The sequence below is a fragment of the Culex pipiens genome, chromosome 3 (assembly GCF_016801865.2).
Source record: "Culex pipiens pallens isolate TS chromosome 3, TS_CPP_V2, whole genome shotgun sequence".
NCBI lineage: Eukaryota > Metazoa > Arthropoda > Insecta > Diptera > Culicidae > Culex > Culex pipiens.
In genome coordinates, this window is record NC_068939.1 from 88,235,396 (window position 1) to 88,253,043 (window position 17,648).

At 36.4% G+C, this 17,648-nt stretch overlaps 1 protein-coding gene across 2 annotated transcripts in view; it reads left to right on the forward strand.

The window, feature by feature from the left end:
* Positions 1–17,648, forward strand: part of LOC120429807 (uncharacterized) — a 767,258-nt gene that overhangs the window by 182,752 nt on the left and 566,858 nt on the right. For both annotated transcript variants that reach the window (XM_052710925.1, XM_052710926.1), the window contains exon 3: positions 9,041–9,295. In XM_052710925.1, coding sequence (XP_052566885.1) covers positions 9,041–9,295 — 255 coding nt within the window. The remainder of the gene's footprint in view (positions 1–9,040; positions 9,296–17,648) is intronic.

Here is a 17,648-nt window from a genome sequence, read left to right on the forward strand (position 1 = left end):
TTTGGCAGCTGTCCATACAAAAATGATATGTGAAAATTCAAAAATCTGTATCTTTTGAAGGAATTTTTTGATCGAGTTGGTGTCTTCGACAAAGTTGTAGGTATGGATATGGACTACACTGAAAAAAATGATACACGGTAAAAAAAAATTTGGTGATTTTTTATTTAACTTTTTGTCACTAAAACTTGATTTGCAAAAAAACACTATTTTTAATTTTTTTTATTTTTTGATATGTTTTAGAGGACATAAAATGCCAACTTTTCAGAAATTTCCAGAATGGGCAAAAAATCTTTGACCGAGTTATGATTTTTTGAATCAATACTGATTTTTTCAAAAAATCAAAATATCGGTCGCAAAAATTTTTCAACTTCATTTTTCGATGTAAAATCGAATTTGCAATCAAAAAGTACTTCAGTGAATTTTTGATAAAGTGCACCGTTTCCAAGTTATAGCCATTTTTAGGTAACTTTTTTGAAAATAGTCGCAGTTTTTCAATTTTTAAAATTAGTGCCCATATTTGCCCACCTTTGAAAAAAATATTTTTGAAAAGCTGAGAAAATTCTCTATATTTTGCTTTATTGAACTTTGTTGATACGACCCATAGTTGCTGAGGTATTGCTATGCAAAGGCTAAAAAACAGGAAAATTTATGTTTTCTAAGTCTCACCCAAACAACCCACCATTTTCTAATGTCGATATCTCAGCAACTATAGGTCCGATTTACAATGTTAAATTATGAAACATTCGTGAAATTTTCCGATCTTTTCGAAAAAAATATTTTCAAAAATTTAAAATCAAGACAAACATTTTAAACGGGCCAAACATTCAATATTACGCCCATTTGAAATGTTAGTCTTGATTTTAAATTTTTGAAAATATTTTTTTCGAAAAGATCGGAAAATTTCACGAATGTTTCATGTTTTATTATTGTAAATCGGACCTATAGTTGCTGAGATATCGACATTAGAAAATGTTGGGTTGTTTGGGTGAGACTTGGAAAACATAAATTTTCCTGTTTTTTAGCCTTTGCATAGCAATACCTCAGCAACTATGGGTCGTATCAACAAAGTTCAATAAAGCAAAATATAGAGAATTTTCTCAGCTTTTCAAAAATATTTTTTTCAAAGGTGGGCAAATATGGGCACTAATTTTAAAAATTGAAAAACTGCGACTATTTTCAAAAAAGTTACCTAAAAATGGCTATAACTTGAAAACGGTGCACTTTATCAAAAATTCACTATTGTACTTTTTGATTGCAAATTCGATTTTACATCGAAAAATGAAGTTGAAAAATTTTTGCGACCGATATTTCGATTTTTTGAAAAAGTCAGTATTGATTCAAAAAATCATAACTCGGTCAAAGATTTTTTGCCCATTCTGGAAATTTCTGAAAAGCTGGCATTTTATGTCCTCTAAAACATATCAAAAAATAAAAAAAAATAAAAATAGTGTTTTTTTGCAAATCAAGTTTTAGTGACAAAAAGTTGAATAAAAAATCACCATTTTTTTTTTACCGTGTAGCATTTTTTTTCAGTGTAGTCCATATCCATACCTACAACTTTGCCGAAGACACCAACTCGAACAAAAAATTCCTTCAATTGATACAGATTTTTGAATTTTCACATATCATTTTTGTATGAACAGCTGCCAAATTTGTATGGAAAATTATATGGACAAACTAATGATGCAAAATTGCTTCTTTGGGCATACCGAAGGCACCAAAAAGGTTTCAGCCGGATTAAAAAATACAAAAATTAAAATTAAAGAAAAAAGACCGATTCCGTAGAGAACTGCTCAGCAGTATTAACCCTTTTTCACAGGCCAAACAATCATAAATCAAATTTTGGACATAGAAATGCACAGATATTTGATATTCTGTGGATAAGTTCATATTTGTAGAGTGCTTGTTTACTAAAAATTAAACTCAAACATTTGAAATTTCGCGAACTTATCCTTAGTTATCTTACGAATAATTTCAATACTTTTGTCTGATTTTAATGAAATCTGAATGTGTGAAATCATTAAACTTGGTAAACTATTAAAATTTCAATGTGAAGATAAAATACCAAGTTCAAATAACTTGTGCCAGGTCAAGATCCAAACTAATTGGTTCTGTAAGAACCTCAAACAAAGGATAGCCATAATTTGCCGTTTTCCTCTTGCTATACCTTAAGCTAGCCCAACCGTCCACCAAGAATTCTTCCAAGAACCCAGCATAAAACAGTGCACCCTTCGCGAGTTAGATAAGAATTAAAAGCAAACGGCAATTGAAATCAATATCATGTCACGTGTCAAGCATTTGCAGTCGGCCGCGCCACCACACTGAGAAGGGAGTTCAGAATTTACTGCAAATTGCCCGCGGTCGCTCGGGCGTGTACACCTCTTGACCAGTGCCGGCCATCACTCTTCAGAACCCTTCGTGGACGACGACGACGTTGGTGGTCCCCGGGTTGTGGTCCGACCAAGAAGTTTGAGAACATATGAGTAAGATTTTTTATGGCCCCGTTACCACACGACGCGGTGCAACCATCACAGCCGATCATGTTAATGCCATGTTTTCCACAAGGGTGGCGGCTTATCATATTAGGGATCTATTCATTTGTAAAAAACTTTTCTTTTGGCAATAAAATCACGCGACAAAATTACTGCTGATTTTCAGTACTTCATTGACTCTAACTCTAACTCTAACTCTAACTCTAACTCTAACTCTAACTCTAACTCTAACTCTAACTCTAACTCTAACTCTTACTCTTACTCTGACTCTGACTCTGACTCTGACTCAAACTTTGACCCAAACTGTGACTCTGACTTTGAATCTGGATTCGACTCCAACACTGAGTTGTCACCCTGCTCCAACAACAAAGCGATTACAAGCCCCGGTTTCAAGAACTCCGACGGGGACAACAGCAAAATCAATTCTTAGTCATCAACGCATCCAGAATCCAGAATTCCATTGGGTCTTGTTGGCTCCACCAAAGCCTCGTTACTGTCAATTTAATTTGAAATTCAGCGGATTTAATTTTATGCAGGATGTAAACCAGTTAATTGCCCATCTCGCAGTCGTCGCAACCTGCCCATAAATACGATTGTGTTGAACTCTGATCTCCTGGAACGGTTCCAGCCAGGGTGGCCAACCCACCAGTCGCTTCAGGATGGTGGCGCGCACTGCCTCTATCTAGGTTACACACTTCATTTACCTTCCGCGGAAACTCGCTATCGCGGTGGCCGTCGAGATGCTGCTGCCGAGCTGTTGAACAAACAAGTTGAGCTACTTATCTTAAAAACTCACTCGCGTTTGTTGTTTTTATTTTCTCATAGCCGCAGGATAGAGGAAAGATGAATGCACAAGGGCAGTGGCGTCAATTAAGTTGTTTTTTTTCATTTCTGATCACTTTTTTTCATTTTAACGCAATTTTTTTTTTTTGACAAGACAACATTTTTTCGATGGATCAACTATGGTCCCCTTTGAACGAGCTGTCAAGTAGGAGCTTTTCTGTCAAGAAGGACCGCGAGGATAATTTTTCAAAATTGATTTAAAAATCCATTTTAAACTCTTTGTGGTCGTGCAAAGGGTCATTCTACTCAGAAAAATAAGCTTTATCGCTATAAACAATAATATCAGCAATCTAAGCTTCATTTTAGGACCCAATTCATACTAATTCTATTAAACGCCTCATTGTTTTGAGGAACTAAATAAAACTATTGATTTTTTTTTCTTAATCTGCAAAATCAAAATCGTTTCTTGAGTTTTTAAAGACTCAAATTTATAGTTTAAAATATTTACGAATCTTAATTCGCACTGAGTGATTTTTCAAAAGGTTCACGAACTTGTTATTAGATTTTTGTTAAAAAAATAACTAATATAGCTTATATATTTGCAATATGATAAACAACGACTCAAAACAACAAATTAAATTATTTTTTGTAATTTTTAAGTTCAACAGTGAATATTCATTGAAGAAATATTTATAGTTATCAGGAAAACCCAAATGTTCACAAAAAACTAGATTGGATTGCTATGCTCAAGAGAAGCTATGGAAATTGAACTTAACTTGAAAAAGCTTTTCCTTTTTACAAATAATTAGAAAAAATAATATTTGAAAATAAAACATTTGATTTCATATCTGGGGTGTAACTTCTAAATAATTTTTAAGGTAAATTTTAGGGTCCACCTTTTTTTGGCTTCTCTAAATTATAGTTATTGGAATTTTTGACAAGTTAAAATTTACACTTTCTGAATAAGAAGATTAGAGAAACATTGGTTTATTCGAACTTGAACATCGAACATTGGACATTCAATGTTCTAAACAATTTTGAATTTTTCAAATGTTTTTTTCTGATTATTAGTTTGTATAATTTTGCTTCGATATTTATAAGTTTAAATTTCCCGGGAGTCTCGACCGAACTTCCCGGGAATCGAGAGGTCCAAAAATGGTCAATTTCCCGGGAAATTTGTCCCGGGAATTCCCGCTCGTCACCCTCTACTTAGGATGATGAATATACACAGTCACTCTGTTTTGTGCAAAATTCGAAAATTGGTGGGATGATTTCTTATTATAAGCAAAACATTCAGAATCATTGATAAATGTTGATGCATCATTTAGTCTTGGGAAAGTGTAATTCACAGCTGAAAGCTACTTCAAATTTCAATAATTTACACATTATATATTTATTGCAACGAAAATAAAATAAAAATCTGTCATGCAATTATAACTCAAAATAGATATTCAATTAACTTTGAAATAAGTTCATTGCAAATTCAAGGTTGGCAGGTTAAAATTGAAAAAAAAAATCTTGACAAGTAGAGATAAAACATCTGGTTGATAAAAATGTTATTATTGTGAAATGAGAAAATAAACTGATTCAAAAGTTTGTAGAATTCTGTTTCAGGTTGAATTGATTCTCTTGATAAGCCTAGCAAAAAAAAGACACTTTTGGGTGGATTTTTTATATAATAAATATTATCTTACATTAATTTTAATAATCAACTTGTTCAAAATTGGCAGAATTTTGGAATTATTGGTCTTGAAGAAAAAGTTAATTTTGTGTTTAAGTCGTCGGGACGTGAAGCGGTTTTCTCCCATCCGGCCTGGATGGATCGCGGTGCTGGAGGAGGACGGTTCAATCAAGGACGCGTGCTCGTTCCAGGGTGGCCGTCAAAAAAACCCGGAAGACCAGGGTGGTGGTGGGTTCGACCAGCATGCGGGACCTGGCCCAAATTTGGAAGGTGGCGAACGTAGAGAGTTAGGCAGCCCTGGGTCACAGTTCCTCAAGAGGTGGAAAAGGAGGACGACGGAGGCAAGCGGAAGCAGCCCAAGCGGTAACCGGCATATTTCGCCTCATGCTTACCATAGCAAATCTGGTGTCCGCTGTTGTTACAAGCCCCCTGAAGACGTTTGAAGAGAAGTTAACTGGAGAGCTCGTTCTTTTTATGAGACAACCATTTTTTCATATATTCTGACATACACACACATCATTCAAGACAACCAAACCAAATTATTACTATAATGCAGCGGTCTTGGCTGACTGGTTACGCCGTTCGCTTTGTAAGCGAATGGGCATGGGTTTGATTCCCATCTGCTCCCAACGAGAAAGTTAAGGAAATATAAATTCTTGAAGCTCTGAACATGAACGAAAAATCAAAGTTGGTCGAGTCGAGGTTCGATCCCCCGTCATTTGGGTTGGTAAGCAAAAATGCTAACCACTACGGCTTGGTGAGCTATGACTGGAATTAGGAATATCGTTACTACCAACTAAATACGTGCTGGGTCTTTGTCCATTTGACAAAGGTCCGGAAGTTCTAAATAACGTTTGAATCCGATTGATGCAAACGTTCTCCTGGGCGGGGCTTGTCGATGCAAGCTGAGGTACCTCGCACTCGGCTAGCCAGCGTAGAAATGGGTCACCAAAGCCCGGCAGAGCTAACACCCGTTTGGTTGGTTGCAAACACACACACACACAACTTGTTCAAAATTGGCAGAAAGTATATAACCTGTCAAAATCTGGCAATTATGATGATTAATCTCAATTCTGGCTGACACTTAAATACCTATAATTCTCAATTCTCATATTTATCTGGAAACCTGACAATATTGATTGTAATAATTAAAACTTCAAATAACACTGCAATATTCATAATTAAATGAGAATCATACTTTTATTCAAATATAAAAAGGCACAGTGGTAATGTCAGAGCCATAACCTGAATGAAGAGAATGATCAATAAAAAAAAATAAACCAGGTTTATTTTTTTATAAAAAAGGAAAAGTTAGTTTTAAAAAGTACACTGAGAAATATTCATAAATTAGAGAAGAGGACAAATAACGGAAAAAAAACATATGCAGATAAAACATCACAAAATGCTTCAGATAATATTTTAATATAAAAAAGATCTAATGTTTTCTTAATTTTTATATGGATCATTCGAGTCAGCAGAGTGCAGTCTTTACCAATCTGAACCAAATTGGGAGAGAACGTTCATTTATCGATGAATATCCCAATTTTTATGGGATTGGGTTATCTCTCCTGTTTTTTGCTACGTCTCTCCTTTGAAGATTTTGTCGAAAAACGTGTGTTTTTTTCCAATAACTCGTAAGTTTGCAACTATTAGACCAAATAAAATGAAGAAATGGATTTTGAAGAAAGTTGAAGAATTTGGCAAACATAATAGTTTAACCACATCCGTGGAACTCTGAACAAATTCCTGTTCAAAAAGTGTGACGAGAGATCAGTTCATAACTGTTCTACGATAAATTTGTCCTGGATGATTTCTCAGCACACTACGATCTAATAAAAGAAAATGTATACCAGTGTGACTGACATTCGTAGCAACGAATCAAAACAAACAAGCTCATCACGAATTGCATCTTTTTAACAATCAACTAAAAATTGAGTGAAATTGTGTTTTCGATAAACTGGCCACCCCGCGTTTTGTGTAACATCTTCTATAAACAACTATCCCAACCAGATTCCAAATTGAAAGTTGCAAAAACTTGGCCTGATGGCATCAAGTAAGACAACGGAAGTGATCTCTTGGAGGCACATTTGAATTGTATCGTTGAAACACTGTTTTCCAATAACTAACCTACCTTTTAAGCGAAATGTTTATTTCGGTTCAACTTATGTCTTCTTCGTACAAGAATCATACAAATAAAGCTCGTAACAGATCCAACTATCCCCAACCACCGGAAAACAATCCTTTCAACTGGCGCTTCACCGGTTCTCGAACAAGCAATGATCACACAATTCGGACAAGCATTGATTACTATTCTGATTATGTTTTTTTATGGAAATCCGTTTCTTTTAGGACGCAATGGAATGTTAACGAAAATGGTTCCTGAAAATGGGCGGAAATTTGTAAACATTTGAAAATTGTTTTTTTGCATGGCCAGCTACGAATTTGTTTTCTTTTATGTGTATAACAGTTTATTCCAGTTTCTATCAGTCAAGGGGTTTTAAAGTTGTGTTTCGAGTTATTTGTTCAGGCTGGAGAAAAAAATCGTGCTGTTGATCAGCCCCTCGGTTATATCTATTATAAAATCTGTTATAAAAGTTGGAGCTCTCCACCGCTAGAGGCAGCACTGTATAAATCCCTCTTTTTGAATCACAAGTTCTACCTATGTGGTTTAACCCTCGAATGCTCCCAACGTTATTTTTTAACATTTGTTGTTTTGTTTTGTTTTTTTCCCATTTTGTTGTTTATTATTTTATCGTATTCCACGAACAACTTTACATAAGAGTCACTCAATCCAAGCTATTGCCGTTAAAAAGTCCTTCGAAGATTGCTAATTCTTTAAATTAGGCCAGAATTTGATTCTGAGTCGATAGGTTTACGTGAAGGTGGTTCTAGGAGGTCGAATAAAGAAGTTCATTTTTCGAGTGATTTTATAGCCTTTCCTCATTGAGGTGAGGAAGGCAAAAATGGTACGTAAATATTCTAAAATCTGTAACTTTTGAAGAATTTACGAACTCAATTTCCCAGAGTCCTTTTTTATGTGTTTTAGGGGACAAAAAACGCAACTTTTGAGTCATAGAGAAGTATGGAAAATAATTTAGCCGTTGACATAGGATTTTTTTAAATAGAAATTTTAGTTTTTTTTTTTTACTCCAGTTTTTAATGTAAAATCAATTTTGCGATCGAAATGTACTTCACAGATTTTACAGATTTAGTGCACCATTTTCAAATTAAATTTTAACGAAAAATTCCCATTTTTGAAATTTAAAAAAAAGCCAAGGTTGACCATTTCTGAAAAATATTTTCAGGTAAAAAAGTTCGTTTGGCTTAAATTTTCTTGACAATTTTTTTTTCTAAAAACACACCTTTTTCTAAAAATTATAACTGTGCGGCAACATTTTTCTCCATACTTCTTTTTGGCTCAAAAGTTGTTTTTTTTTCGTTCCCCTAAAACATATCATAAAATTTCAAAAATTTGTGAAATTGATGTTTTGTGAAAAAAATAATTTCAAAATCGGTCATTTTTTCCGTATACCTCTTTTTCTGAATAGTCCACTCAATACCTACAAATTTTCCCAAGACACCAAATCGATCAGAAAATTCCTTCAAAAGTTACAGATTTTCGAATATTTACGTACCATTTTTGTATGAATAGCTAGTGCCAAATTTGTATGGAGCCTTTTATGGACGAACCAATGACACAAAATGGCTTCTTTGATCATAGGGAAGTTTAAACCAAATCTAAAAATATAATAAAAATCCATATCCGCTATTGGTGGAGAATCGCTCATTTAAAGTAAGTGTTAAGTAATGCAATCAACTGAATAGCATTACTTAACACTTGCTTTAAATTCGTTTTGTTTGAATAAAAAAATAGCTGGCTCTCCCCCCACAATCTCCACCACTGCGCGCCCACCAGCATGATACCGGCGTCGTGTAAAACACAAAAATTTGCATCCCGCACAGGGGCAAACGCATTTTCCCCGCCCTTGTTGATAAACGATCGCTTCTGCAGGCCGCAGTTTCATGCTTGCGGATCTTCTTTTTAACTTTATGTTTATGGTTTTATTTTTTTTTCTTCACCCAGGATCGTCCCCTGTCGCTGCCGGTGGGCATCAGTTCGTGCAATTTATCATCGAATGGTATTGAGCAGCTGATAGACCAGCACTTTGGGCTTCTGTATCCCGACTACGCGGACCACACGCGGCCGGTGCTGGTCCGGCAGGCCCGCGATCTGGCCGTCTGCACCTACCACGGCGATCTGGAGCGGTTCGAGGAGGGCTTCCTGCGCCCAGCGGCACACATCGTGAGCGGACTGAGGGCGGCCTATCTACAGCGAACGGTGAGTCCTGACGTGGGATCTGGGTTGTTGACATGTATGAATTTTGAGAGCTTCTTCAGAGAAGCAATCTCAACCAGAGTTAACAAGCTGAAAGTGACTGCACAGAGAGCAAAGAACTCCGGAAACCAGCACACTAACGTGCGATATTGACACTCACGGCGTCATCCAAGCCGGTGCGATATGTTTTAACATGTTAAGTGTGATGCTACAGGACAATACACCACTTTATATTGTCAGAGATTGCTCGGTGAAGATTAACGAACTTTGGAAGAACGACAGAACTACAATGTTTACCTGCTGGGAGGTGTTTCAAGATAAGACCAACACGGCAAACACGTGCTCGCTCGTCTTCAAGATACATGTCTGATAGTGTGACAATGCAATGTGTTCAAAAGTGGACCCGGTTCAACTAACTCCAAGCTAACACCCGGATTCGTTGAACTCTTAGGATGTTAAGGACATGCGCAAAGATGAATGAACTTGATAATTCTAACTTTTGAAGGCGTCGGCGTCAGTTAGAATGAGAATTGTCTTGGGGACAACAATGGACCGATTTACCTGGAAACATCTGTCGGAAGTTGTCAAAGAAATTCTCTTAAATTGTCCTTGTGTTTTATTGTAGTTCAACCAGTCGTAAAATTGTGATATCAGACATCTTTCCATGTAAAACACAAATTGCGGCGTCATCTAACATGATACTCAATCGTGCGGGGACATCAATTCATACAGCGCTCGTACCTTCTCAAATTTCTCGGATTCAATACGAGTTCCGCCCATCTCCCCACCCCCTATCAAACAACCAGATAATATCATAATATTTATTAAACGTTTCTTACTCAAATAATAATTATCACTAATTTATTGGCACTCAAAACATCGGTTTTGCGTTGCGTGCAGGTGAACAATCTGCAAGTCTCTCGTAGAGGAGGTCTTATCTTACATCGACTCTTGGCACTTTTGCGTACGCGAGGAGGCCTCCAAAGACCTCACGTCTTGTCGGTTGTCCCCAGCGTCACCAGCGAGAGAGATGCCATGCCCGATGAATTATAGTGCAGACGAAAGCCGTGAACCGTAACCGAACATTAGAGACTGGTACCTGCTGCATCGATCAAGTCTGGCACCAGGGATTAGGGGACGCGTCGTCTTATCAAATGGCTGTTAGTACAGCATGCAAACAAACATCCATGAGGTCTCCAAGATGTTGTTGTCGTTTGGTGCAGCAGTACAAATTATCTAAACGACAAGTGTGAAATAGCTCAATTAAATAACAGTTACTGCAATTATTATATTACTTGATCGTGTTGATATTGATTTATGACGCGATCGTGGTCAAGCCGCAGGAGAGTTTGGAAGCTGAATCGCTGAAAAACTGTAGGGTTTCAAATAATTCACGCACGTGGATGATGCCTTCTTCACATACTTTGTGTCCCAATAAATCACTATTAGACATAATTTAAAAAATTGCCATGGAACTGAACCCTATTTTGTATAACATTTTCAGAGATGCTGCTTAAAATATTGAAATATTAAAAACGATTTGACATTGATAGGTTAAAGATTTGGGAAATTCTCCACCAACTCACACAGCAGTTGCTCCGACCTCTCTTCAATTTGTGTGAAACTTTGTCCTAAGGGGTAACTTTTGTCCTTGATCACGAATCCGAGGTCCGTTTGTTGATATCTCGTGACGGTGGGGCGGTACGACCCCTATGATTTTTGAACATCCGAAAAAGAGGTGTTTGTCATTAATTTGCAGTCTGAAACGGTGATAAGATAGAAATTTGGTGTCAAATGGACTTTTATGTAAAATTGAACGCCCGATTTGATGGCGTACTTGAAATTCAGAAAAAAACTTATTTTTGAGCGAAATAACACACAAAAAAATAAAACTTTGCCATTTCCCGTTACTTAATTGTAAAAAAATTTAGAACATGTCATTTTAAGGTAAATTTAAAGTACTTTTCGTACTTTTTTCATTTAAAACAACACTTTCATTTAAAATTTCGTGTTTTTTCTAACATTACAGGCTTATTTTTCAGAGATGGAGATTAAACCCGTAAAAAAAGACTTTTCAAAAATGTCACTTTTTGAGGCATTTTGGCCACTGAAGCGTTTATTTTCAACATCATTGGCGTATAGACCAGATCTTTGCGCATCTTTTGGTATATCGTCAGCTGTGTGCTATCTTGTGACATAGACCATTTTGGTCGAAAATGAGTTAATGATGACGTTTTGCTATACTTAACAATTACTATAAGATGCTTTAACCCAATCTTGGGAACTTGCTTCCGTTTCCCGGATATTGCAATACACACTTGTGACATAGACCAATTTATCATCAAAATGATCGTGCACACTTGTGACACGTCATACATGTGTTGGAAAATGTGGAAAATTTGTCTTGTTTTTCACAAATTTATGTTGATACACACTTTCTAAAGGCAATGCAATCTTTTGTCTTGAAAGTATACTGATTAAGTCGGTTAAACAATTGATTTAAGCTTATTTTAGTTTGTATGGGAATTCTGTGCACACTTGTGACACGTAGTACAATTTTACTTTCGAAACACACTTGTGACACGTGCTTTTCGGATTTTTGTTTACATAATTTACTGTATCTTTTAACTGGTGTAACCAAATTAGTTGAAACTTTCAGCGTTTGTTAAGCAATAGTATACGAACCGATTGCTTCAAAAGGTTTGGCTCTACCATTCATAGTTTTGAAAATATTTATCATCAAACTTTAAAAATCGATTTTCTCGAAAAGTACTAAAAGGTCGTTGTCACAAGATAGCACACAGCTGACGATATATAACATTGAAATTTGGAGCACCCTTGAGCTCGGTAAAGCCGGCCATTTGATTTTGCCGGGGTAATTTTTTCGAAAAAATGATAAACTTAGATGGTCTGTATCGTCTGTATACCGTGTCCTTCTAAAAACTATAAAACAGTTAAAATTTCAAATCGTTTGATACCCATGTTGCGATTTATAAAAATTTGAGTTATTTCGAGAAAAAACGGTATTTTGTCAAGATGTTAGTATTTTATTCAAAAAACTCTTCAACAGTGAAAATGAATGCAAAATTTCGAGTCGTTGATTGAGAATTATAAAAATTTGAGTACTTTAAATAAAATATGGTATTTTGTGATTTTTTTTAGTACATATACCTTGAAAATTAACATATCATAAAAAAAATACTTAAAGGAAGCTTGCAAACTCAACATAATTTGGTTGGTTTAAGTCAAATTTAAAAATATATTAAAAATAAGTTATCGACCGTTATCGCCGATAGAATTATCGGAATAACGATAACGATAGATTATCGTTATCGTCCCGACGATAACGATAACAATTATCGTAACCTTATGTGTGGGACAAACTTCAAATGCGTTTTTCACAGCTTGCTGTTTTTGCATATGGGACATTTATGTGAACATGGGCAGTGTAGAGGGTTAACAATTTGGCTATTCTGAGGAAGGTTGTGATTCATGGATAAAATTACATAAAAAAGCTATAGTTTAAAAATTGAACACGAAAACGGGAAAAGTTGCCCCGACCCCTCTTCGATTTGCGTGAAACTTTGTCCTAAGGGGTAACTTTTGTCCCTGATCACGAATCCGAGGTCCGTTTTTTGATATATCGTGACGGAGGGGCGGTACGACCCCGTCCATTTTTGAACATGCGAAAAAAGAGGTATTTTTCAATAATTTGCAGCCTGAAACGGTGATGAGATAGAAATTTGGTGTCAAAGAGACTTTTATGTAAAATTAGACGCCCGATTTGATGGCGTACTCAGAATTCCGAAAAAAACGTATTTTTCGTTGAAAAAAACACTAAAAAAGTTTTAAAAATTCTCCCATTTTCCGTTACTCGACTGTAACCATTTTTGGAACATGTCATTTTATGGGAAATTTAATGTACTTTTCGAATCTACATTGACCCAGAAGGGTCATTTTTTCAATTAAAACAAAAATTTTCATTTTTAGATTTCGTGTTTTTTCTAACTTTGCAGGGTTATTTTTTAGAGTGTAACAATGTTCTACAAAGTTGTAGAACAGACAATTACAATTTTTTTTATATATAGACATAAGGGGTTTGCTTATAAACATCACGAGTTATCGCGATTTTACGAAAAAAAGTTTTGAAAAAGTTGGTCGTCATCGATCATGGCCGTTCATGGTCACCCGCGACAGACACGGACGACGAAACAAAGAGAAACGCAAAAAGCAACTTTTTCAAAAAAAATTTTTCGTAAGATCCATGATTTTTCGTTGTTTCTTAACTTTAAATTGAATGCTTCATGCATTACCCGAGCAGGGGTAAATAACACGGGAATACCAAATTTTGGTATTACTTGGGCAATTAACAGGGACCAAAATGTGCCCTTGGTTGCCCAGTAATAGATGGTAAAATACCATGAAATCATACCAAAGTCTTGTATGTGGAAGGGCACAACAATACCAACCCATGTTATTCCAAGGGTAAAATATATACCAAAATATTATTTTGGTATTCCAGTGGTCTTCCACATACATGATTTTGGTATGATTTCATGGTATTTCACCATCTATTACTGGGCAACAAAGATCACATTTTGGTCGCTGGTATTTGCACAAGGAAAACCAAAATTTGGTATTTTCATACCATTTTAGTGCAACAGTTGCAGTTAGTAAAAAAACGGAAATGATCCATATGCAACAGCCAAATCTACTCACCTGATGATTCCATGTTGTTCTTAGTGATATTCTTCACCACATCGAATGCAATTGTCATTGATGAACGGCCTGTGCTTGAAGTTCTTGAAGATTCTGAAAAAAAACAAGAGTAAAAAATAAGTGTCATTAAAATGAAACTGGGTTGAAATTCACCAAAACTCAATAATCTGTCGATTAACTCGTTTTTCAAAGTATTTGGTTATCCCAACTTAGAGAAATTTCAACGTTTTTTAAAAAAAATCTTAGTGGGTATATAAAAAAATAATTGAAAATCAGCTTCAACATTGTTGGGTTTGAAGTCATTTTGGCGCAAAATTAATTGTCTCGTCAAAATTTATAAAAAAATTCCCATAGTTTCAGAAGGAATTTGATGAAACCTTTCAATACCAAAATAATACCAATATGTGCCATCCTGCACGGAGAAAAAGGAGTTCTCAAAATCGTGAACAAGCGTTCATGAAAATAGGAACCACGAACAAAGTGTTCAAATCTCATGGTACGATTTCGAAAAACGTACCATGAAATTTGAACACTTTGTTCGTGGTTCCCATTTTCATGAACGCTTGTTCACGATTTTAGGAACTCTTTTTTCTCCGTGTGACCTAGAAAATTTCCCACAATTTCAAGTCATTTCTGTAGGGGGTATATCAAAAATGTTTAAAATCAAGTTTGAAATTTCCGGTTTTCAATGAAGGCATTCGCTTTGAGACATCATTTTAGCGCAAAATTAATTATTTTGTCAAAATTGGTCAAAATTTTCCCATAGTTTCAGAGGAATTTGATAAAATACTGTAATACCAAAAGAATACCAAAATTTGGTGTTCGACCATTGACAAATTCTGCAATTTTGCAATAACAAAAACAATACCTTAGATTGGTATGATACCACATTTTGCTCGTGCATAATCCTTAAGACAAATTTTAAAGGGTCCAGGAATACCAAAATTTTGTATTGATACCAGAGAAAGGTATTATTACGCATTTTCCTTGTTATTTACCCATGCTCGGGTAATTAAATGAAATGCTGTTACATCAAAATTCGATTGATATTCATTACCACTAATCAATTATAATCATTGCACAATTCAAACCATCCCTTTTACCCAAACCCAGCAAACGTCGTGTGCAAACACAACCCAAACCCATAACCCGTGCCATAATTGACCCTTTCCTTCAAAGCTTGACGATTCCCGGCCCGGGCCGTTGATCCATCAAAAAGTTGTTGCACACGGCAGAATATAAATTGTAAAACTGAGGGCACCTTTCAGCAACCGCCAGTACAAACAGAGGTGCCGAAAATGACGACCGGCGGTAGTGATAAAGTGAAGCAATTAATCATGGCTTAAAACGCGCTGATGGTCAGTTAAGGCGCGACTTGGCAGGACTCTGACAATTGTGGGGCCCCATCAAAGCTGCACGAAAAGCACTTGTATGGGTCGACGTAATCGCCCTGGCGTCCAATAATGTGTAGACTTGATGAAGAAGGGTCGGGCCCGCGAAAAGCTGACTTGAGGTGACTTGACTTGACTGGAGGTTGCGGCGCTGAGGGAAATGATCGCATTTTTTCCTCTCGTCCGTTTGCTCATTTTGGGATTGCATAATGCAGCATTGGGGGCTCGGAATTGTTTCAGGGGGTCTTGCGGTGAGGTTATAAATCAGGCTGGAATCTGGGTTTTAACGGGTACCGGCGGGCGCTTCTCAAAGGGAAAAGGCAGCATTACTTTGTAACTATTTGTTTTTATGTAACATGCATGTGTGGCTCGAGGAGTGATTCTGAAGATTTTGTTTTGCGAAGCGTTGGCTTTCATTGATGGGAAGAGATTGTTTAGTATTTAGTGTTTACTTATTTATACTGCATGCCGAGGACAGCACGACGATTTTAAGTGTACCGTCATCAGGGAATGACATTGGGTCTGGGGGGTTAGATTGGGTCATACAAATTTCAGCATTTTTGTATGACCCAATCTCATTCCCCAGATCCAATGTCACCCCTGATGACGGTATGCAACTTTAAAGCAAATTGCAAGAAACATATTTTGAAATTCTAAAAACACTTCTCATTTATGAAATTGGCCAAAACCAATCACAATTGAGCATGAGCATGGTTGACTGCCAATGAGCTGCTACCCCGTTGGTGACAGATCAGCTGAAGTTAAACCATGAATCAAAAATGATCAGTGGGAGCCAAACATCCGTTCAATGTTTATCTTCTGAAGATCCCGACTTAATTAGTCAATACCGGGCCCTCCCAGGAAGCCTGCAGTTCAACATAAGGAAGGAATGTTAGTCCGATAGTTGAAGTTGCAGACTCATCAAGCACACAGCTTTTCGCTATATATTTGTTGACACCGCATGAGACCGTTGAATCCACAGCATCTCCTTCAAGCATCACGGGATTGTTATTTTGTTTGGGTTAGTAGGTATTGGCTTTTCGATGCCTCCCGAGCTACGATGCTATGGGGCGGTCTTTATGATAAATCCGTCACCAAGCCCTCCGAGCTACGATGCTATGGGAAGATCTTTCTACTTAACACACCAAAACACTCACGCACAGTCATTTCAATACTAAATACTTGTAATTTTGCACTACGGTTATCCAGAGAAGTTATACTGTCAGGGTGCCTTTCGATCAACGATGATATAGAAAGGTCTTTTTTACAGTCATTTTACTTTAAATACTTAAACATCATTTCATATTTTAATACAATATTTCACACGACGTCGTGCCTCCCGATCAACGATGATATAGGAAGGACTTGTTTAATTATACCACACAATGTCTGTCATCAACCGTTCGCTACCACTGCACAATTTGAACTCACTACACGGAGAAAAAAGAGTTCCCAAAATCGTGAACAAGCGTTCATGAAAATGGGAACCTCGAACAAAGTGTTCAAATCCCATTGTACGTGTTCCACCCACCGTTCCATGAAATTTGAACACTTTGTTCGTGGTTCCCATTTTCATGAACGCTTGTTCACGATTTTGGGAACTCTTTTTTCTCCGTGTTGTGTCCACACTTTGCGCATTGCAATTCTATTTTATTTGGGAATTTGTTATGGATAAACCTTCTTTTTTACATTTTGATTTTTATCATTTATTTTATTTTCAACTCAATTTTTCAAACCAACATAAGAGCGTTAAAATTGAGAAAATTCTCTAAAACTCTCCCGAAGAATACTTGTTCTATATTGCTCCTGTCAAAAGATACAGCGTGTTCAAAACTGGTTAAAACAGATTTCCGAGCAAAAAACACGTTTTAGACCAGTTTTGAGGACGCTGTATCTTTTGCCAGGAGCACGATAGCAAGTATTGTGCTGAGTATTGTATTGTCTTGAGGAAAGTTTTAGAGAATTTTCTCAAATTTAACGTATAGTGTAGGTTTAAAAAATTTAGTGGAAAATAAAAATGATAAAAATAAAAATGTAGAAAAGAAGGTTTATCCACACTAATTCCCATAAAAAAATGGATTACAATGCGCAAAGTGTGGACGCAACTAATCGCTCCAAAATTTTGTTGATTGTGGGGAGTGAAGCATGCGGATGCTGTGAACGAACCCTTCACCTTACGCTTACAAGGCGACACCCATAACCTCACGGCCACGGTAGCTCGGCTTATTAAATTAATATTTTGTAAA